Genomic DNA, 22,667 nt, shown 5'->3' on the forward strand with positions numbered 1-22,667 from the left:
TAAGGGTGGACCATTTTGAGGAGGGTCCCGGTGAAGTGCCTCATCATCTGTTGGAAAGGGGTAGCCTCCCAGGGTCAGTTCCCAGTGAAGTAGTTGGCAGGGCAGCCATGTGACCTACACTACTTACATTCACCAGCCACTGTTTGGCTAGATAGAGCCTGAAATAACTGTACCATTAGCCTCAATCTTACTACCTCCTTGGGATCAGCTACAGAGTCCATTGTAGAGGTCATGTGGTGTGTCCCTTACCCACCTTTTGGAGATCCACAGGTTACTTACCATAACCTGAGTTCTCCAAAGGTGTATAGGCACACCAGTTGATCATACCCACCCTCCTCCCCTCCCTCAAAGGTGGTACCTTTCCTTTTTCTCTTTGTGCTGTCTTCAGCGGGCTTCCCATTCTGGGAAACTGAAGGGAAGTGGGACCCTGGTCCCTAGGAACATGGGTGAAGCGAGGAACCTGACTTCTTTCTAGTCAGGCTGCTTACCAAGCAGAAAGGCAGCCTCTCAAGCTTTGTAAGGATAGGTCCAGAGGGGTATCTGAGAGTGGCTGCCAGAGTGGTCATTTGGCATGTCTACACATCTTTGGAGAACTCAGGTTACGGTAAGTAATCCTTACTTATGGTGGTAGTAAGTGTCACATTGAACAATGTAAAAAGTCGGTGAGTTCATAGTGTATTGCTGAGAAGGGTGCACAGGGATATTCTGTTCCATAGTCATAGATTGAGCCTGCAATCCTGGCCGACTGTCTTGCAATACATGTGAGTCATAGAAGGACCAGGTGAGAGTGTATGGATGTCATTGTCCAACCCAGTATTTCTTTTGGAAAAAGAAGTCAAAAGTGCATGGTCTGCCTATTGTAGAAAAACCTGAAAAAAAATCTGCAAATAGGTGATCTCAAGTTCAACTAGGTTGCCCAGTTGCTGAAGAGGCCGCAGCATCATTTGATTTCAAGATGGGTGAGCAGCCTATTAAATAAGCATTTGTTGAACACCTACTGTGTCCGGAGTGCTTGGGAGAGTTCCGTAGATGAATAGACATAAACCCTGCCCTCAAGGAGCTTGCAATTTATCAGGGAAAGTGGTAATAGAGTATAAAGCCAGATACAATTAATTGTTTCAAGCTTTCTGGATTTAGCCAGAGGCATTAGTGAGTATGCGTTGACCCCATGTCTACCTTTAAAACACATTCCCCAAGTGTCCGTGTATATCTCCACCCTGTTGGGGACTGACATCAATGAGAGAGAGAGAGATTCTGTAGGGATCTGGTCAGATTCATCCCATCAGTACCAATATCCAATGGCCCGATTGTCATGGGAGATTTCAACTCACTTGTGGCTGTTGCCTCCAAAACGTAGAGAACAGTCATCGGACATTGCAGGATTGGTAGACTAAACAGTAAAGGCTGCCTCCTGCTCAGGGAATGTGCTTAGACATCAGCTCGTAATCACCAACATAGGTTTTTACTTACCAGATAAGAGAGAAATCAAGGATGCTCCCAATATCAGTGTCCCCTTATTTGATATTGCTGTCTGAAAATAAGCCCTGAAGGATGTTTATATTGCCACAGTTTGAGACGCTGTACTGACCATTATTTGCCATATTGGCTTTTTATCATCAGTGACAATCTGGAACATGTCACAGAGTGGCTTGCAAAACCCCCAGGTGGTTACTGTCAAGGCCATAGTGAAAACATCAAGTCAGGAAACCCCATCCACCTCTATCAGTATGACCAGCAACTGACTATAACTATGAAATGCTCTCAACCAGATCTCCTTTAAGATGGGGTGGGGATGAAAGAAAACACCAGGCTTGGTTTGATGAGTGACTCCAGGTTAAGGAGTTCTTTGCGACAAAACAAACAGTGCATAGTCAGCAGCTTGCAGCTTACCCCCAACTTAGCAGGGGAAAAAAAAAAACACCTGCTTAGGGAAATCATGGAATAAGAACGTTACCTAGGTGCAAGAAGTGGTGGGATGCTAAAACTGAAGATAATCAGGACTTATGTGGAAGACTCATACACGGGTGCCAAAGTACCATTTAATTGTACACATGGTTCCATCTTCTGAACAAAGAGGAGTCTTAGAGATGACAACAACACTTAAGTGATTTGAGGATTAAAGTCTCTGAAGAGATTACCGACTAACATGAAGACGTAATTTCCGTTCCGACACCTTATTGCAGCCTAAGCCATGGAGAATGATAGATTTCCTGAATCTTATGGTAGAGGTGCAGGGACAAGATGCTCTGCTCAGTCTCTTCCTAAGCATATGGAAAACCAAGAAGATGCTGTTGGATTTCAAAGCTGCCACCCTTATTACCAGGGAAGAGAGCTGACTGAAAACTATCATAGGAGCTCATTGCACTCGATTTTTTCCATTTCTAACTAGAGTCCACCTGAATGCACTATTGAAAAACATAGTTAACTAACTTATCTCTGACTTGTAATTGCTATTTTTACTAACATTTACTAAAATCTTCCTTGTATGTAAGACACTGTGAGACCTGCACATACTCCGTATATCAAATCTGATTTCTGGAGCAGTTCCACCAGCAGTTTCTTTCCTTATATATAAATACATACCCACAACCATGTAGTTCTCTTTTATAGTGTAGGGGTTGCATTCTTGAAGAATCCCATGATGAGGAAAACTCATGTTTTACTACGCACCCTGTGTCCAATGCCTCTACACTGAGTTGCATTCTTTCCAGTTGTGCATTGTCAAAACATTCCCTGATTTTGCTGTTCGGCTGTATCCATAATGTGTAGTGGAAATGTGTTATGGCAGAGTTGATTATACCTATACAATTTCCACCCACCTCTGCAAGAAGAATGCGAAGATGCATGCATACAGTTCTTTTCTAGAGTGGGTTTTGAGTAAGTTTTGGTACACGTTTTGCTCTTCACCTTCATTTTACAAGAGTATTTCTTGTAATTTGTCAACTAATGATCCCTCTCTGGGTCAAACTTCTGAAAGCTTTTTATTCTTGATTGATGCTTGATATACATTTGTCTGATACAGAATTTTTTTTTGTTTTTTTAGACATCAGGGCACTCATCTAGAAAATAGTAATACACCTGTGCTCTTTCACTTTTCCCTAATGTATCTCACCAGTCTCTTACAGCTTCTGAACTGTACACCATGCATTTTAGGAATTTCATAGCACTCAACTGTTTTCAGTAAAACCAAGTTTTTTTTTTGAAGTTCAGTTGAATGGCTTGTTTATTTTGAAATCCAAAATTGAACTTTTAAAAAAACACAATTGCTATTCAGTAGATGCCCCTGGATTCCTTGCTATTTTCTCTTGAAAATAGGGAGGCATTATGAGGTGGTAATAATAATAATCTGGTCGAGGTGTTGAAAAACCTTTCGTTCCAGTCCCAGCTCAGCAATTGGTCTGTTGGGTGACTTTTGACAAATCACTTAATCTCTCTTTACCTCAATTTCCCAGTCTTTGAAATACAGCAACTGATCCCTGCCTCTCCCCCCCTCCCATTGATGACAAGAGGATAAAATGAAAATACTATACCTTTTTTGAGCATTATTGTTGTTAATCTTAGCTGAAATGTTTGCATTTGTAGTCCCGAGCTTGCATGGATAGAATGCAGGAGCTGGAGGACCTCCTGGCTAAAGAAAGGGACAATTCTCGCCTGATGTTGTTTGAGAAAGAGAGGGAAATGGCAGAGATAAGAGATCAGATGCAGCAACAGTTAAATGACTACGAGCAACTTCTGGATGTCAAGTTGGCCCTAGACATGGAAATCAGCGCATACAGAAAACTGTTGGAGGGTGAAGAAGAGAGGTAAGAAAGTTCCCTATGAAACTGTTAGGAGAGAGAGAGAGTGTGTATGTGTGTGTGTGTGTGTGTACACATAGAATAGAGCAGTGCTTCAGCACTTAGAACAGTGCTTGGCACATAGTAAATGCTTAACAAATAGTCATTATTATTACTATTCGAGTTTTACTTCCCATCTTAAAAAGTAAACCTAGCATACCCTTCCAGAAAAAATTTCCACATTTAGGATACCAAGGACCATTAAAGAACATTAAACTAAATTGGTATTTTGAAAACTTTTTAATTGTGCTTGCTAAAATGTCCTATATGTAGGGCAATTTTGATTAAACTTGCATTTCCTTCTACTTCCAGACATGGGTGGCCAGCTGTCACTTTGTATGTGGCAAAAAATAATAACAATATTTGTTAAGCGCTTACTATATGCTGAGCACTCTTCTAAGCACCAGGGGGTGGGGGGGTGCAAGGTAATCAGGTTGTCCCACATGGGGCTCACACTCTTAATCTCCATTTTATAGATGAGGTAACTGACGCATAGAAAAATGAAGTGCCTTGCCCAAGGTCACACAAAGACAAGTGGCGGAGCCGGGATTAGTACCCATGTCCTCTGACTCCCAAGCCTGTCTTCTTTCCACTGAGCCACGATGAATTCCTCATCTCCCCTTTTAAACGTATCCTACCCCCTACCTTCCACACTGTGGTTAGCAATACTGTCATCCTCGCAGAAGCTCACAACTTTGGTGTCATCTTTGACTTCTATGTCTTTCACTATCCGCATTCAATGAGTTTCTAAATTCAGCTAGTTTTTAGTTAACAGCATGCACAGAATTTCCATGGCATTAGATTAGGGGAGGCAGCATGGCCTAGTGGAAAGAGCATGGTTTCTAACCCTGGCTCTGCCACATGCCTGCTGTGTGACTTTGGGCAAGTGACAACCTCTCTGCATCTTAATTTCTTCATTTGTAGAATGGGGATTAAATACCTCTTCTCTCTCATTCATTCTGTCATATTTATTGAGTGCTTAGTGTGTGCAGAGCACTGTACTAAGTGCTTGGAAAGTACAATATAGCAAATAAGAGACAGTCCCTGCCCACAACAGGCTCACAGTCTATTTAGACTTTGAGTCCCATGCGGGATGGGACTCTGACCTGCTTATCTTGTAACTAGTATAATGCTCAGCACATAATGAACACTTAAATGTCACATCATTATTATTGACTCAGAGATGTATGTTTTCTAGACCACATTACTTAAAAATCTGTGTACCGTAATAACCATGTAATAATTATGGTATTTGTTAAAGCACTTACTATGTGTCAAGCACTGTTCTAAGTGCTGGAGTAGATACAGATTAATCAGGTTGGACACAATCCCTATCCCACAGTAGGGGGTACAGGTATTTACTACAGATTTGGAGTGGTTCTAAACTTTGAAGTCTGAAGCTAGTAAACTTTAATGTTTGAATGTACTTTTGCTTCTTCGAATAGGTTTTAGTGATGTGTTTTATGTTTTGTTAAAATATAAGTGAATAACTTACAGAAAGAAAATACAGTATTCACATACTCATTAGTGAAAGCATAAATATGACATAGTATACACTTTGTTTCTACAGTTAATCCTATTAGGATTAATTGATCAATTGTATTTGAGTCCTTACTGTGTACAGGGCACTTGTACTTAGCTTTTGGCGGAGTACAGTACAACAATATAACAGACACATTCCCTGCCCATAAATCTTATTTAGGATTTTAGGATAAAGTTCTATTTTATGTTTTCCAATATATACAATATTAAAAAGCATACTGAAGAAAGATTTATAACTTTTTACATATAGTGTTTACTTTTATAAATTTGTTATTGGAACATTTGAGAAATACCAGGAATTCAAGAAATACAGATTGTGCTGGTGTCTCAAATACAAACTTGCTTCCTATAACTCACTGTTCTCTATAAATGAAAAGTAATGTTTTTGTCTTGTATGTGTGTGCCTGCAATCAGTGCAGGTCCAAAATTGCCCCCAAGTTTTTCCTTTAGGCTAAAGTTGAGATACTACTGCAAATGATGATGGGAAATTTCTGTATTTCATTGTCATTATCATTAATACCTGATGAAGTTTATATTGTAACTCCTACTATATGCAGAGTAGTTTGATAGCCACATGGAGGACATAAAATAGAAGTAAAAGATGGTGTTCCAGACCAGAGGCAGGACATGGACAAGGGGTCAATTGGCTAGATAGAAGAAAGATTATCTGTAAGATTGTATTTCCTTTGACGTTCCAGTCGGCTCAGATTTCACCCAATTGACAGCCATTCCCATGGATGGTTTTATGCTTTCCCTTCCCTCCCAACACCCAACCTTTCTTTGTCTAAAGTGGTTTGTGGTTCAAGAGTGTAAGATGTGAATCTCTTATTCCATGCAGACTGAAACTCTCTCCAAGTCCTTCTTCTCGGGTGACTGTGTCCCGTGCGTCATCAAGTCGCAGTGTACGTACAACTAGAGGAAAGAGAAAGAGAGTTGATGTTGAAGAATCTGAGGCTAGCAGTAGTGTTAGCATCTCCCACTCAGCTTCAGCCACCGGAAATGTTAGCATTGAAGAGATAGATGTTGACGGGAAATTTATCCGCCTGAAGAACTCTTCTGAGCAGGTAAAGTAAAATTATTCAGGAAACCAACTCAGGCGAGTATATGGGTGGGGATGAGGTGGGACATGTACTTTAGGTGTCGCTTGTACATGTCTGATTACTTCAGGGTCTTGAAAAAGCACACATGGGGAGACTCATATCCTTGCTGGAGCAGGGCCCAAATCTAAGGAAGCAATGATGTGCTGTTTTCCCTGCTGCTGTTTGTGGATCCTGGGTTTTGCAGGGAATCATGGGGGTTTTAAATGTCTCCCCAGAATGAAATTGTTTAAACTGGAAATATCCTTGGTGTGAGATTGCTAAATTGGAAGGGCCTCAGCACTCTGGCTTGATGCAGGGAGCTATTTTAAGCTCCCCAGGCCCCCTGTAAACATGACACCCCTCCCCCTTCTACTTCCCCCCATCCCAACCCTCTCCCTTACTTTCCCATCTTTCCCTAAGGTATCCTCAGAGGAGATCTCCTCCCTCCTCGCAAGTGCCACCTCCTCCACCTGTGCTTTGGACCCCATTCCCACTCACCTTAAAAAAAACCATCGCCCCTTCCCTCCTCCCCTCCTTAACTTCTGTCTTTAACTGCTCACTCTCCAATGGCTTCTTTCCCTCTGCCTTCAAACATGCCCATGTCTCCCCCATTCTAAAAAAACCCTCTTTCAACCCCACTTCCCCTACCAGTTATCGCCCCATCTCCCTACTACCCTTCTTTTCCAAGCTCCTAGAACAAGTCGTCTAAACTTGCTGCCTAGAATTCATTGACTCCAATTCTCTCCTGGACCCCCTCCAATATGGCTTCCGTCCCCTCCATTCTACTGAGACTGCTCTCTCAAAGGTCACCCATGACCTCCTTCATGCCAAATCCAATGGCTCCTACTCTATCCTAATTCTCCTTGACCTCTCAGCTGCCTTTGACACTGTAGACCATCCCCTTCTCCTCCATACCTTATCTCACCTTGGCTTCACAGACTCTGTCCTCTCCTGGTTCTCCTCTTATCTTTCTGGCCGTTCATTCTTGGTCTCCTTTGCAGGCTCCTCCTCCCCCTCCCATCCTCTAACTGTAGGAGTTCGTCAAGGGTCAGTTCTTGGCCCTCTTCTGTTCTCCATCTACACTCACTCCCTTGGTGAACTCATTCGCTCCCACGGCTTCAACTATCATCTCTATGCAGATGACACACAGATCTACATCTCTGCCCCTGTCCTCTCCCCCTCCCTTCAGGCTCGTATCTCCTCCTGCCTTCAGGATGTCTCTACCTTGATGTCTGCCCGCCACCTAAAACTCAGCATGCCCAAAACTGAACTCCTTATCTTCCCTCCCAAGCCCAGTCCTCTTCCTGACTTCCCTATAAATTGTGGTATTTGTTAAGCGCTTACTATGTGCAAAGCACTGTTCTGAGCGCTGGGGGATACAAGGTGATCAGGTTGTCCCACGTGGGGCTCACGGTTTTAATCCCCATTTGACAGATGAGGTAACTGAGACACAGAGAAGTTAAGTGACTTTCCCAAGGTCACACAGCTGACCAGCGGCAGAGCCGGGATTAGAACCTGTGACCTCTGACTCCCAAGCCCGCGCTCTTTCCACTGAGCCATGCTGCTTCACTGAGCCATGCTGCTTCATCATTGTGGATGGTACGACTATCCTTCCCATCTCTCAAGCCCGCAACCTTGGTGTCATCCTTGACTCGGCTCTCTCATTTACCCCACACATCCAATCTGTCATCAAGACCTGCCGGTCTCATCTTTATTATTTATTGCCAAGATCTGCCCTTTCCTCTCCACCCAAACGGCCATTTTACCGGTACAGGCTCTCATAATATCCCGGCTGGATTATTGTGTCAGCCTTCTCTGTGATCTCCCTTCCTCCTGTCTCCCCACGCTCCGGTCTATTCTTCATTCTGCTTCCCGGCTCATCTTCCTGCAGATTCGTTCTGGGCATGTCACTCCCCTTCTTAAAAACCTCCAGTGGTTGCCTATCAACCTCCGCACGAAACAAAAACTTCTCACTCTAGGCTTCAAGACTCTCCATCACTTTGCCTCTTTCAACCTCTCCTCCCTTCTCTCTTTCTACTTCCCACCCCATAGGCTCCGCTTCTCTGCCACCCACCTCCTCACCGACCCCCATTCTCACCTATCCTGCTGTCAACCCCTGGCCCACGTCCTCCCGCGGTCCTGGAATGCCCTCCCTCCTCACCTCCACCAAACTAACTCTCTTCCCCTCTTCAAAGCCCTACTGAGAGCTCTCCTCCTCCAAGAGGCCTTCCCAGACTGAGCTGCCCCTTTTCCCTCTGCTCCCTCTGCTGCCTCTCTGCCCCCCTTTCGCCTCCCCTCAGCTAAGCCCCCTTTCCTCCCTTTCCTTCCTCTCCTCCTCCGCCTCTCCCTTCCCCTCCCCTCAGCACTGTGCTCGTCTACTCATTTGTATATATTTTTATTACCCTATTTATTTTGTTAATGAGATGTATATCCCCTTGATTCTATTTACTGTTATTGTTTTTGTCTGTCTCCCCTGATTAGACTGTAAGCCCGTCACTGGGCAGGGATTGTCTATCTGTTGCTGAATTGTACATTCCAATCGCTTAGTACAGTGCTCTGCACATAGTAAGCGCTCAATAAATACTATCGAATGAATGAATGACAGATCTGCAGTAGGCGTATCCCTGATTTTGAGTTTGCACAGAGTCCTGCACCCCCAGGACTGGAACCCCTTTCAAGTAGGTTTGTTTCAGAAAGCTTTTCCCTTGTCTTCTAAACCCGAGTGTAATTCTGTCAAAGTTTAAATGAACAGATAGTAGATTTTTGTGTTGGACTTGCCTCGCCTAGTGTAATTGTGGAGGATCTGGCTAAAGTCAATTTGGGGGGAAAAAAACAAACTAATTTCACCTAACTTAAGTGTATCCTAAATTGATAATTATGTTGTGTGTTCTGCAGTAGAACATGTTTTTTGTCAAATGATGGAAGAATTTTCATTCTGCAAAGCAGTAAAAAAATTACAAGGCAATACTTTGTTCCCTTCATTAGAACAATGTTAAGCATGTCAACATGCCTGGTTTGGAAGAGCGTAGGAATGGATTCCAGTTGTTGCAGGATTTGAGCCGACCTTGTTTCATTTCATATCTTTGGTGCCTAGGATCAACCAATGGGAGGCTGGGAGATGATCCGAAAAATAGGAGACACTTCGGTCAGCTATAAATATACCTCAAGATACGTGTTGAAGGCAGGCCAAACTGTTACGGTAAGTGGAATTCACTCTCGTTGTCTAAGTTATTACATAGTCAGTATTCTTAGACGATTCAAATATTTTAGAACAAGGACTCCTTAGTCTTAAAAAAAGGCCAAATGATTGAGAATGCTCCAAAGAATTAAGGTGGAAAGTCCTAAAAAAGCATGGCGTACTGGATAGAGTACGGGCCTTGGAGTCAGAAGGTCATGGGTTCTAATCCTAGCTCTACCACTTCTCTGCTGAGTGACCTTGGGCAAGTCACTCAACTTCTCTGTGCCTTGGTTACCTCATCTATAAAATGGGGATTGAGACTGTGAGCCCCACGTGGGACAAGGGACTATGTCCAACCCAGTTTGCTTGTATCCACCCCAGTGCTTAGTACAGTGCCTGGCACATAGTAAGCACTTACCAAATACCATAATTATTATTAGTATTATTAAATTGATTAACAAAATGTGTTGTGCAATTAAAGAATGTAGAGGTGAACTTAAACATATTCGAGAAATGTTTTCAGCTTTACCCAGTTGGTCTTGGCTACTCTAGAAAAATATTCTAAAAGATTCAGCCTCCGCCCCAGTGATATTTAATTGATAAAAAAAATAGAGTCCTTTAAGCTTTGATCCTGGAATACCAATTCAAAATGAATGATTCCCCTCATAATTAAAGCCTGCTTGAGACTGAGACCTCCGTAGCCTGTCAGATAGGCATGAGCACCTGCAGAGGCCCATGGAGGGGCACAGTAGCAGTGGCCATACCAATAAAGCCTTCTCGAGCACCTCTTCTGAGCACAATTCTCTTTCTCTTTAGATAGACTGCCTGTTAATGATTTGCGTGTTGTGTTATGTAGACCCCTGGGGGACCTTATCAGTGCAGATCCCACAGTGAAGGCTAATTACAGACTACAATCATTGGTTTTTCCCTATGAAAGATGACATTTCCCAGTTTTATAATAATAATAATTGTGGTATTTGTTAAGCATTTACTATGTGCTAAGCATTGGGGTAGATATAAGATAATCAGGTCGGACACAGACACAGGGTGCCCGAAGGATGTCACTTTTTAAGCCTGTGTCAAACTCATTGTGACACTAGATTTTGAAGTCATTATTAACTATTGTCACAACGTTTCCTAAAGGGAAGTGCAAAACTGGAAACAGTCTTAAATCCTGGCCTTCGTCTTAGACTCGCTCAGTTGTAGAAATACCTGTAAAATTACACACGTGGGGAGGAGCCCCTAGGTGATTTCTGTTAGGGAGGTACGGAAATGTTACTTGCATTTTAAAGTTGAGAACAGTGGAGAGATGAATGTGCTGATAACCCAGCACAACACTAGCAGAGCTCATAATGGAACTTTGGAGCACCTTGTCCTTTTGGCTGTCTTGTCCACACTAGTTTTGGGTTTGAGTTACCAGAAGCCAAAGAGAGTTGTTATTATAAAGTATGGATCAAAGACTCAAAAATATGGGATCACTTATAGAAGATATAAGTCACCAGCTCATCTAACCTAAGAAATAGCAAACATGGTCAGACAATAACATTGAGTGCCTACTGTGTGCAGAGCACTGTACTGAACCCTGAGGAGAATACAATATGTGCAGAACAGTGTACTAAACCCTGGAGAGAATACATAGAAATTAGTCTACATGATGTCTGCCCTCAGGGTAGTTTACAGTCTAGTGGGGGAGAGACAGACACTCAAATTAGAAGTAGGAGGAAGTAATAAGAGTCTATAAGGGTGGGCATATAAGTGCTTCTGGGGATTGTGAGTACTTAAGTGGCTTGAAAGAACTGAAGAAGCATTTGGGGGATATGAGTGGGGAAATTAGAGATTAATTGAGGAAGCCCTCCTGGAGACATGAGCTCTGAAGTTGGGGAGAGTTTTTGACTATTGGTTATGAAGAGAGGAGTACTAGGCCTTGGGGAGGGCTTGAATAAGAGGTAGGTGGTGGGAAAAAGAAGGAGGAGGCACAGTGATCTTGAGAGGAATGAAGAGTGAGAGCTGGGAAGAATACCTAAGAGGGAGAGAGCCAGTTGAATGTCCTAAACCCAGTGATCAAGGATTCCTACTTGGTACAAAGAAGAACAGACAACCATTGAAGTTTAAAAAAAAAAAAAAAATATTCAGTTAGCAGAGTGAAGTATGGCCTGGAAGAGGGGAGAGAGCAGAAGGAGGGAGATCAGCTGTAGAAGCATATGGTCTAGTGGAAAGAGTACGGGCCGGGGACTCAAAGGATCTGGGTCCTAATTCTGGCTCTGCTAATTGCCTGCTGTGTGACCTTGGGCAAGTCACTTATTCTCTATGCCTCAGTTTTCTTAATTGTAAAATGGAGATTCATTATCAGTTCTCCCTCCTACTTAGATTGAGTCCCATGTGGGACAGGGATCGTAAGCAACCTGATTAACTCGTATCAACCCCGGTGCTTAGAACAATGTGACCTGTAGTAAACACTTAACAAATATCATAATTATAATTATTTTTATTATCATTGAGATGACTGATGCTGTAGCTGGAATACGACAAGTACCTGGACCAGAGAGATGGTCGTTTGGGCAGGAAGGGGCGGATCTTGGAAATTTTGTGTAGGAAGAACCGACAGGATTTGGCGACAGATTGGCAGGCGTTCAGGATAATGCCGGGGTTTTGGGTTTGAGAGTCAGAGAGGTGGTGGTGTCAGCGATGTTTGGGAAAATTAAGCAGAGGAGAGGATTTGGATGGGGGAATGAGTTTGGTTTTGGACATACTGAGCCTGAGGGGTCAGTGGGACATCCATGTAGAGATGTCCCCGAGAGGTCAGAAAAGATGCCTGGTTGAGGCTAGTGAGGTAGATTTGGGAGTTATATGGTAGTTGAAGCTATGGGAGAGAGTGTGAGATGGCTTCCAATCTTTTCCCGGATGAATTCCTGAATCTAGAAGCTTGCCTAAGAAGTTGGAATGCAACAGAATTTAGATTTCCCGTATTTCTTTCTATGTTACTTAAAATTCCTTCTCTCATCCCTGGTACCAGTAGATACTTTGGAGACTGTTAATACTTGGGACACGAATTGTTTTGCCTCAGGGAGGTAGGTAGGATCAGCACTGATAAAAGGAGCTGGAGAGGCCAACCTCCAAATGTTTTTCTAGCTTTTGGAAGAAGCCTTCAGAGCAACAACTCATTTTCAAATTCTGCTGGGGGCTTTTCACCAGTTTCCTCTGCTAAGGGAAGCAAAAACCCCATTTGTACCATAAGTTGTGATAACTGAGGCCTTGCTCCTACCTAATCAACACTGAAGGTTCTTTTGTTTCATTGACTGAGATAAGTAGGGTCTTCCTGTTCTCTTCCTGACCATAATCATGAGCATTTTTTTCCTGCAGCATATTTAAGAATTTGGGACTAGGTGAGAAATTGTATTATTTCCTTTTCCTTCCCAGATTTGGGCTGCAAATGCTGGAGTCACTGCCAATCCTCCCACAGACCTCATCTGGAAGAACCAGAACTCTTGGGGCACTGGTGAAGATGTGAAGGTTGTATTGAAAAATTCTCAGGGAGAGGTAAGACCTTTCATTAATGCCTCCAGGGCATGCATGACACCTGAAAACATTAGGGCAAGCACCATTTCTTTTTCCATTTAAGAATAGAAGGTGACCACTTTTACTTAGGCATGATCCAGAGGCTGGGCGATTTGAATTAAGCAAGTTGTAAAACCCTGATTTACTTTTTAGTCATGAAAAAAAATCTAAATAATAAGATTATATATATGCACATGGATAACCCAGAGCCAGTTGTGTAGAATTTTTCACTAAAGATGGCTCTGTTCATGGTCCTGGGCCCTTGTGTTGAAGGAGCAACAGATATATTTTTCTTGGTTCACTGCGAAGCATACCCTTAAGAAGAATTCAAGGTTTTAAACAATTTGAAGGCTGCTGTAGAAACTGGAGAAGAGACTAAAATGGAGTAGAAAGTGCCCAGCCAGAATTCTAAATTGAGCCCCAGTGGATCCTGTAGAAAGGATCCCTTAAAGTTTTGAGGATCTCTATTCCGCTAATAATTATGATAAACCATTATTCAGGAACCTGAAAACATTTAGTGAACAGTAGCTGAAGACTCTCCTCTCTTTCCTTGAAGGGGAAATAGCATTTTCTTAATGAACAGTTGAGCTTTTTTTTCTGGCTTTACAAAATGCCAAAATGGAGCTCAAACTTGTAGGAATGAAATGGGTGCTCTTTTTGCAGGAGGTTGCGCAACGAAGCACAGTCTTTAAAACAACTTTGCAAGAGGAGGTAGAGGAAGAGGAGGAAGGTGTTGAACCAACTGAAGAAGAGACCTTTTTCCACCAGGAGGTATTGTACAGTTCATTTTGGATTTAATTTTATTGTATGATAGGACTTTGATAAGGCTTTTGAAAATACTTTTTCTAGTAGTTTCATTAAATTGAAGAACAAGCTTTGTTTAAATGCTGATGAAACATAATGCAGTTACAGTGATTTAAGTTGCTAATATGTAGTAAAGGATTTTTGAAATAAACCCAAATTATTGTTCCTGGTAATAGTTTTGGAACATCATTATTGATGTAAAGTCCTTGAGTCAATCAGTCAAATCAGTGGTATTTATTGAGTATTTTCTGTGTGCAAAACACTATACTGAGGACTTGGGAGAGTACAATAAATGTAGAAGACTTGTCTGCCCTCAAGGAGCTTGTAAACTAATGGGGGAGACTAACAAAAGGGGAAGCAGGAGAAAGAAAAATGTGGTAACTATTGATAATAGGAATGTGGTAGGATAAATAGAAAAAGAAAGAACATTGAACATGTTGAGCTATTCATTAGTTCTGTATACAGCAAGATATACATAAATGCTATTAGCAAATGTTACAGGTGCTGTTGGATAGACAGAACCTGGGAGGGTGGAGTTTAATCTTGGAGAAGGTGGGATTTCAGGAGGGCTTGAAAATGAAGAGAACTCTGCCCTGGTGGATTTGCAAGGGTAGGGACATGTATGTGAGCTAGGGGTTGGAGATGGGAGGGTTGAATGTTATACACTGAGGTTAGCTTGGGAGGAGTAAAGAGAGTGGACTGCGGTGTTGTGAGTGAAGAGAGCTGATACGTAGGAGGTGGACATCTTTGGAGCCTGGAGTTTCCACTTAATGCGGAGGTAATTAATCTCCACAGTACCCCTGAAGCAGGACATTATTTTTCCCCATTTTACAATTGAGGCAAGGTGAAAAGTATTCTTTTCCCAAAATATGACTAACTTCTGTAGTTTGTCTGCCTGGCACTATCTCATGGAAAAGATCGCACTACGTTTTCCATCGCAGGCAAAGTGGTGGGGAATACAATTTGAGGCAGGGGAATTTTGGCAGAACTTGAAGTCAAACAGTCGATCCTAGCCCACGATTTATTGGTGGGTGGTCCTGAAGTGGTGACTAAATGCTTAACTTTTATTTGGAATTGGACTCCAGGTAAATACTCTGTGGCTTGTGTTGGAGTGTTGTTGAGTTAATAACCTCTAAGGTTCCTTAGTCCTAACTTGATTGTTTCCTGTCTCTTTCCGATCAGGGGGATCCACGGGCATCCCACAGAACCTGTGCAGTTATGTAACAGATTCCTCAACTGAAAAATCTTCAGAGTTTAAAAAGAAAAAATATGGTAACCCTCATCTACAAACAGCACAGAGCCTTCTCAGAAGCACAAAATATTTTTGTATTTCTTTAATGTGAATTTTTAAGCTGTGAGTCTGATAGCCTTCCATGACACTGGGAAAGGAAGTTTTTATTAAAAAAAAAAGTGGTCATTACTTTCTTGCAAGGTGTGAATTATGAAGACTGAACTATAATGGTTGGATATGTACTCTTGACAATGCTATCACATTTTTCTGCCTTTTATGTTGCTGATGTTTTGTGTCCTTGCACGAAGGGAAACCAACCACTGTCTGGAGGTTATTCAAAGGCTGTTCCATCTGTACTAGCCAACTACTGTTGATTTTTCTGTATCTGGTCATGGTGCTGAGAGTGGACAGGGGAAAACACTTTGAATATTTTGGACATTTTTGTACTGAAGTTTTTGTAATTGAGGTAATTTTTTTTTATAGAAAAGATAAATTTGCCTAATCTTCATGTAAACCCACTGGATGATTGGCTACAGTGAAACTTGTCTTATTGGTACTTTTTCTTAGATTTTTAACAAGGGGGTGGGGGTGGGAGGGGAGGGGTTTCATATTAAAATGCATTAGTTGTGATTGCAAAGGTAGTGTGACTTGCTTACCGTTTCTTACATGACATTAACAAATAAAAAGCTGTTAAGTAGCATGGTCCTGTCTTGTTTTTTTAGCTCGTGTTTAACAGAATTGTTGCAGTCAGTACTTACTGTAGTCTCGCTTTGGAGGAGCGGAGATATTTAACCAAGAGATGGAAAGTGGGATTGAGAAGTTAGGGCTTCCTAGTAAAAGCGTGCGCTCTCTGGCGTTCAAGTTCCAAACTAGAGGCGGTTTTGTCATTTGAAAAATAGTACTTGGCTGGCATGAAATTTTTCAGTCAGTTGTTTTTATTGAGTGCTTACTGTGTGCAGAGCACTATACTAAGCACTTGGGAGAGTACAACATCACAATATAAGAGACCCATTCTCTCCCCACAGTGAGCTTACTGTCCAGAGGGGGACACAGACATTAATGTAAATAAATTTATGGATGTATACATAAGTCCTGGGGGGGAGGAGTGAATAAAGGGAGCAAGTCAGGATGACACAGAAGGGGGTAGGGAAAAAAGGAAACGAGGGCTTAGTCAGGGAAGGCCTTTTGGAGAAGATATGCCTTCAATAAGGTTTTGAAGGTGGGGAGAGTAATTATCTGTTGGATATGAAGAGGGAGGGCATTCCAGGCTAGAGGTAGGATGTGGGCAAGAGGTTGGCAGTGAGATAGATGAGATTGAGGTCCAGTGAGTAGTTTGGCATTAGAGGAACGCAGTGTGCGGGGTGTGTTGTAGTAGGAGAGTAGTGAGGTGAGGTAGGAAGGAAGGGGCAAGGTCGTAAAGGTGATTGAGTGCTTTAAAGCCAATGGTAAGGAGTTTCTGATTGATAAAGAGGTGGATGGACAACCTCTGGAAATTTTAGCAATTCTGATGGAATTTATTTCCTGACATGCAAAGGAATTTCCCTTGGAGTCAAGGGCCTTTTTTCTGTCCATTTTCTGTAATTTAAATATGTCATTATAGAGAGTTGAAAGCTCATTGTGGGCAGGGAACGTGTTTACCACTCTGTATGCTGCCAAGTGCTTAGGACAGTGCTCTGGACACACTAAGCACTCAAATGTTGTTCATTAATTGAAAGATTTATATTCATTTTTCTTCTTTGTTAGAAATCCTAACCTAAACAAGGTTTTCCTCCCCCCTTCTTTGGCTACTCAGATTGTGTATTTTGTCTTTTTTTATGCCTTCGAGTCATCTCCGACCCATAGCTACTCCATGGACACATTGCTCCCAGACATCCCACTTCCACCTGCTGTCGTTCTGGTAGTGTATCCATAGAGTTTTCTTGGTAAAAATATGTAAGTGGTCTACCATTGCCTTATTCTGCCAGATTAGGTACAGGGAACAGTAAAGTAGCTCTGGGAAGTAGAACTAATTGTCACCAATAAAGCACTGAAATTTAGATTAAAATAAGTTATCAAAGCGTTGGTAGGAACCCACCTGCTCACTATTCACAGCTTTCTCAATTGCCACATCCGGGGATCATCTTTATTCCTGATGTCTTATTCCACCTCTAGCTGCCTGTTCCCACCATCTGCCAACTCCCCTTTCTTTTCCTCTGCCTTGGGCCCCAAGACAAATCGGAGAGCAATTGCTCATGCTGGTAGGGCACTGTATGTGCTTTCATGCATTTTCCCGGTGCTTTATACCCTCCTTAGCACTTGTGCTCAATTTCTTTTGACCACTCAAGTTGTAAATATTTTGTCTGTGTATGCCCTTAGGGTGTGAGGTCCGTATTGGCAGGGTACATGCCACTTTTTATTTTGTACTTCCCATGCACTGAGTACAGTGCACTGAATCAAGTGGGCACTTGGTTAATGCTGCTACTACCACACTATTATTACTACTACTACTTAAGGCTCGGCAAGAATCTTGAAAATAGCTGACTAAAGCGAGTAGCATAAACCACAGTGCCTACCGAGGCAGTTATCCTGACAACTTCTGGGCCGGTTTATGGTGTAACATCCGTAATAAACTGCAATATTTTCGCAGTGTGCTGCACCTCTGCCTGCCTATTAGCTCACTGTACCCTATTGTCTCAGGGGGAAAATGGCTGGGATAAAATAGTGAATGGTGATGTGCAAACCTAACTCGATTATCAATTCCTTTGCATGGAGTCTTGGTTTTGAAGATTGCAGCAATAATGGATAAAAACAAAAGGAATTAGATAAAACTGAACACGTACCATCGAGTATTGTTCAGGTGGAACAATCACTTTTTAAATGCTTCATATGTATTAAAAATATCCTTTCATTCTGTGACTCCCAGATGCCATTTTCAAAGACCCATCAAGAGGTATCCCCGGTTTAAATGGCATAAATATCGACAGCACACTCAGATACAGGTAGTGTTTTATTCAGGGGCTCAGTGACAAGTTTGGGGATTTTTCAGACTCAATTTGGGAAGCAGGAAGGTTTACTGGAAAGAGCACAGGCCTGGAAGTCAGAGGACCTGGGTTCTAATCTCGGCTCTGCCGCTTGTCTGCTGTATAACCTTGGGCAAGTCACTTAACTTCTCTGTGCCTTGGTTTCCTCATCTGTAAAATGGGGATTAAACCCTTCTCCCTCCTACCTAGACTGAGCTCCATGGGGGACAGGGACTGTGTCCAAACTGATAACCTTGTATCCAACCCAGTGCTTGGCACATAGTAAGTGCTTATCAAATCCCATAATCACTTTTCTCCTGTGTCCTTTCCCTGCTCATTTTCACTAGGGCAAGGAAAGGAGGAAGATTTGGTTGAGATGTGGCTGAGGTGGATTGGGGTCACCTAATTCCCAATTCCTTAATTTTGATGCACAGTTGTAGTAGTAATGCTATTTATCTAGTGTCTACTGAGTGCAATGCATTGTACTAGGTGTTTGGGAAAAGTACAATAGTTTTGGGGGGCCTAAATGAGTCACTAATTCTGGGCGAGGGGTGGGCAGAGATTTCTGTTTGGAATGTGCACAGAATTCTCTCCACAGTCTGTTCTTATGTGTTCTTTCATAGAGGCTCAAGTTGGAGGAAAGGGTGAGGGAGGAGGGGAGAATTTTAATAGAGGGATAAAATGCAGATGAGTAAAGGGTGAAATGAATAGATTTGCGCAGGGGCTGACCACCTGTTCCACACACATGGTGGACAGATGCAGCCCATGAAAATCTCTTTGTAGGGCAGGGAGACACAAATCCTACTTGGAGCAGGTGTTGGGTGCAGAACCATTCAAATCAAGCCCAGTCACTTTTCTCTGCAGCTGACGGAGAAATTCTCACATGCCTGCTTGGAGTTTTCTGGACTTTGCAGCTTAACCATCTTGTCTGCTGCACAAATGTTTGATTGGTAAGTGCTGGGGTTAGGAATTTTGTCTGGTGAAGCAGATGAAATTGTTGCTATGCAGACTAGCAAAATGAAGGCAAAGGCAGATCATCTTTTGGTCAAAATGGAAGCCAAACTGAGTTGGAGAAAGTGCCACAAGATGGGGCAGTAAAATATTCTGTTGTCTTGCTGGAAAATGTTAAATTAAAAAAGCTAAAAACTTAGAATTCCTCCTGTTTGCTGTAAGGAGTGCCTAAAAACCTGGCCTGCCAAGCAGCGTGACCTAGTGGAAAGATCATGGGTCGGAGAGTCAAGACGCCTGGGTTCTAATCTTGGCTCTGCCACTTACCTGCTGTGTGTCCTTGGGCAAGTCACTTGACTTCTGTGGCTCAATTTCCATATATGTAAAATAGGGGTGAAATTTCTGTTATCCCTTTCCCTTAGACTGTGAGCCCCAGGTGGGACAAGGACTGTGTCTGAACTAATTATTTAGTGTCTATCCCAGCTCTTAGGTATTTGATAGATAGTAAGGACTTAAGCAATACCATAATTATCATTTCTGAAACCTTATTGGCTAAGCCAGGGTAGCCTCTGTGGCACAGCTATTTTCAGGTTCTTGGGGAGGGAAACCGCAAGGATTCTGGTCTCCTAGGACTGATCCAGGAACAATAAAGAATTGGATGCCTATGTTGGGCAGTTCAATTCAAACTCCTAGCTGCCTGAGGAGAGAGGGTAGCAGAACAGAGGAGCAAAGGACTATGCAGTCCCCACCTGGAGGCTCAGCCCTTGGAAGAGTCCTGTTCCTTATTCGCTTGGTTCCCTCCCACAAAGTAGTAACATCTCTGTTAGTCAGAAGGACCTGGGTTCTAATCCTAGTTCTACCACTTATCTGCTGTGTGACCTTGGGCAACTCAGTTAACTTCTCTGTGCCTCAGTTACCTCATCTGTAAAATAGGGATTAAGACTGTGATCCCCACGTGGGACATGGACTGTGTGCAACCTGATTAGCTTGTACCTACCTCAGCACTTAGTACAGTGCCTAGCACATGGTAAGCACTTAAAAGCCATTAAAGAAAAAAATAGATACAGATCTAGAGGGGAAACTTCTATAGCTGTGCTTTCAAGACAGCCGTCTGTCTCCCCAAGTTGTTTCTGCAAAGGTTCTAGGAGTTTCATTACAACACACTTGTCAATTCACTTGTTTGGAAGTTGAATGCACCTTGAATCAATTTTCCACTCCCCAAACTACAGGGACCTTGTGGATTTATTCTAAAAATTGTTCAGACCTGCTCAAATGACCCACGTGGCTTAATCTGGGAAAAGTGTGATTTAAGGAGCTGAGCTACCACAGTAGGTAGCATGCCTCCTTCACTCTTCCCTACTCAAAGCCCAGAAGTAGCGGTACCAAACACAATAATTTAATTCGGTGCATCAAGACCCTCTCTGACCCCCTTAGGGTGGCCCTGGCTCTTCTTCTTTTGAGGAAACAGTACTGTATAAGAAACATGGCTGTTGGAGTGCCCTCCAAGGATGGAGGGCTTTTTATGCCCTCCCAGCACTTTGAGGAAATGGTGAAACAGTTTCAGTGTTGTATACCAGTGGACTGTTGTGAGATGATAAGCAGACAGACCGGCTCCGTGAGTGGCAATCAGGAGAGAGGTTACGAAGTATAGGCTTTGGGAAAATCGTGTGGACAGGGAACAGATTCAAAAACAGTGATCGATACTGCACTGCTAAGTGCATCTCAGTGCAGCAAGGGACAATTATTTGCAACCAGTGTTAGGAGTAGACTGGCTCTGAAATTAACAACAGGAAACTGTGCTATGTTCCTGTTCAGGATAGGGTGGGGTTAGTTTGCTAGGAAAAGTTCTTCTACTTCCATCTGCCATGCCTTGCATCTGGCTTCAAATAATTCCTGGCTTTTGAACAACTAAGAAGCTGCTTAGATAAAGATAAGGCCAATATGAGCCACAGGGGCGCTAACCCATCTGGATTTTCTCTTCCATCCTGTGGGGCAAATTTGGCCCTGCAGCATGGAATAAAATCGATAGTATTTATTGTTTCATGGAATTTAAGCGCTTACTATGTATCAAACACTGTTCTAAGCGCTGGGGTAGGTACAAGTTAATTAGGATGGACAAAGTCCCTATTCCACACAGGGCTCTCATTCTAAGTATGCGGGAGAACAGGTATTTAATCCCCATTTTACAGTTGAGGAAACTGAGGCACAGAGAAGTTAAGTGACTTGCCCAAGGCCACACAGCAAGCAATTGGCAGAACTGGGATTAGAATCCAGGACCTCCATGTGTTATGTGCAAAGCACTGTACTAAGTGCCTGCCTAGAAGAGTATAATACTAGAGTAAATAAACATGATCTCTGCACCAAGGCATTTACAATCTAGCTGGGGAGACAGATACTAAAATAATTTGCAGATGGGGGGAAGAAGGAAAAAGGGATATGGTATATAAGATAAGTACAATAGTGCTATGGGAGGTTATGAGTACATAAATGCTTAGGTGGTGCTAAAGTGACAGTTCTGGGGCTATAATTTAGGTAGAGTAGATTAAATCTGAAAAGGCCTCCTAGAGATGTGATCTCAGGCTATGAAGATGTGGAGAGCTGTGATCTGTTGGATTTGATGTGCCTTAAAGGCACATCTCCAAGAAGCCTTCCTCTTCTCCCACTTCCTTCCGTGCCACCGTTGCACTTGGATTTGCTCCCTTTTTCACCCGTCCCTCAGCCCCATAGCATATCCATAATTTACTTAACATCTGCCTCCCTCTCTAGACTGTAAACTTCTTGTGGACAGGCAATGTCAACCAATTCTGTTCATTGTACTTTCCCAGGTGTTTAGTACAGTGCTCGGCCCACAGAAATCACTCAATAAATATGATTGATTCATTTGAGGTAATAATTATATTTAAGCACTTACTTTGTGCCAAGCACTGTACTATTATTGAGGTAGAAGATAATCAGGTCAGATACAGCCCCTGGCCCTGCCTCACATGGAGCTCACGTCCAAGTAGGAGGGAGAACAGGTATTTTCATCCCCATTTTAGAGCTGAGGAAACTGAAGCACAGAGAAATTGTGACTTGCCCATGGTCATGCAGCAGGCCCATAGCAGAGCCGAAATTAGGACCCAGGCCCTCTGGCTCTCAGGCCCTTTATCTTTCCACTAGGCTGGGGAGGGGAAAGGCAAGAGATAGAGTTTGGTCGTGGGAGAGATGAGAATGAGGCACAGTGAGTAGGTTAGTTTAAGCGGAACAAAGAGCAAGCTGGGATGGAAAGAGTGGATAGGTCAGAGGGAAAGAGCTAATTGCCTCAAAGCTAATAGGGATTTCTCTGTGATGTCAAGAGGAATAGGAGGTTTATGAGGAAAAATATGAGCAGAATGACTTGGGAAAATGATCTGGGCAGCAGAATGAAGTAGAGACTGAATTGAACTGGAGGCAGAGAGATCAGTGAGGAAGCTGATGCTAGGAACCAAGGCGGGATATGCCAAGTGCCTGGGTCAG

At 42.8% G+C, this 22,667-nt stretch overlaps 1 protein-coding gene across 1 annotated transcript in view; it reads left to right on the forward strand.

Moving 5' to 3' along the window:
- LMNB1 (lamin B1) overlaps positions 1-15,248 on the forward strand; it is a 50,109-nt gene extending 34,861 nt beyond the window's left edge. The window contains exons 6-11 of the mRNA XM_029055682.2: positions 3,583-3,803; positions 6,217-6,442; positions 9,552-9,656; positions 13,053-13,172; positions 13,854-13,961; positions 15,177-15,248. Of these exons, the coding sequence (XP_028911515.1) occupies positions 3,583-3,803; positions 6,217-6,442; positions 9,552-9,656; positions 13,053-13,172; positions 13,854-13,961; positions 15,177-15,218 (822 nt within the window). The 3' untranslated portion in view covers positions 15,219-15,248. The remainder of the gene's footprint in view (positions 1-3,582; positions 3,804-6,216; positions 6,443-9,551; positions 9,657-13,052; positions 13,173-13,853; positions 13,962-15,176) is intronic.
- Positions 15,249-22,667: the final 7,419 nt, after the last annotated feature.

Source organism: Ornithorhynchus anatinus, chromosome X5 (genome assembly GCF_004115215.2).
Source record: "Ornithorhynchus anatinus isolate Pmale09 chromosome X5, mOrnAna1.pri.v4, whole genome shotgun sequence".
NCBI classification, from domain to species: domain Eukaryota; kingdom Metazoa; phylum Chordata; class Mammalia; order Monotremata; family Ornithorhynchidae; genus Ornithorhynchus; species Ornithorhynchus anatinus.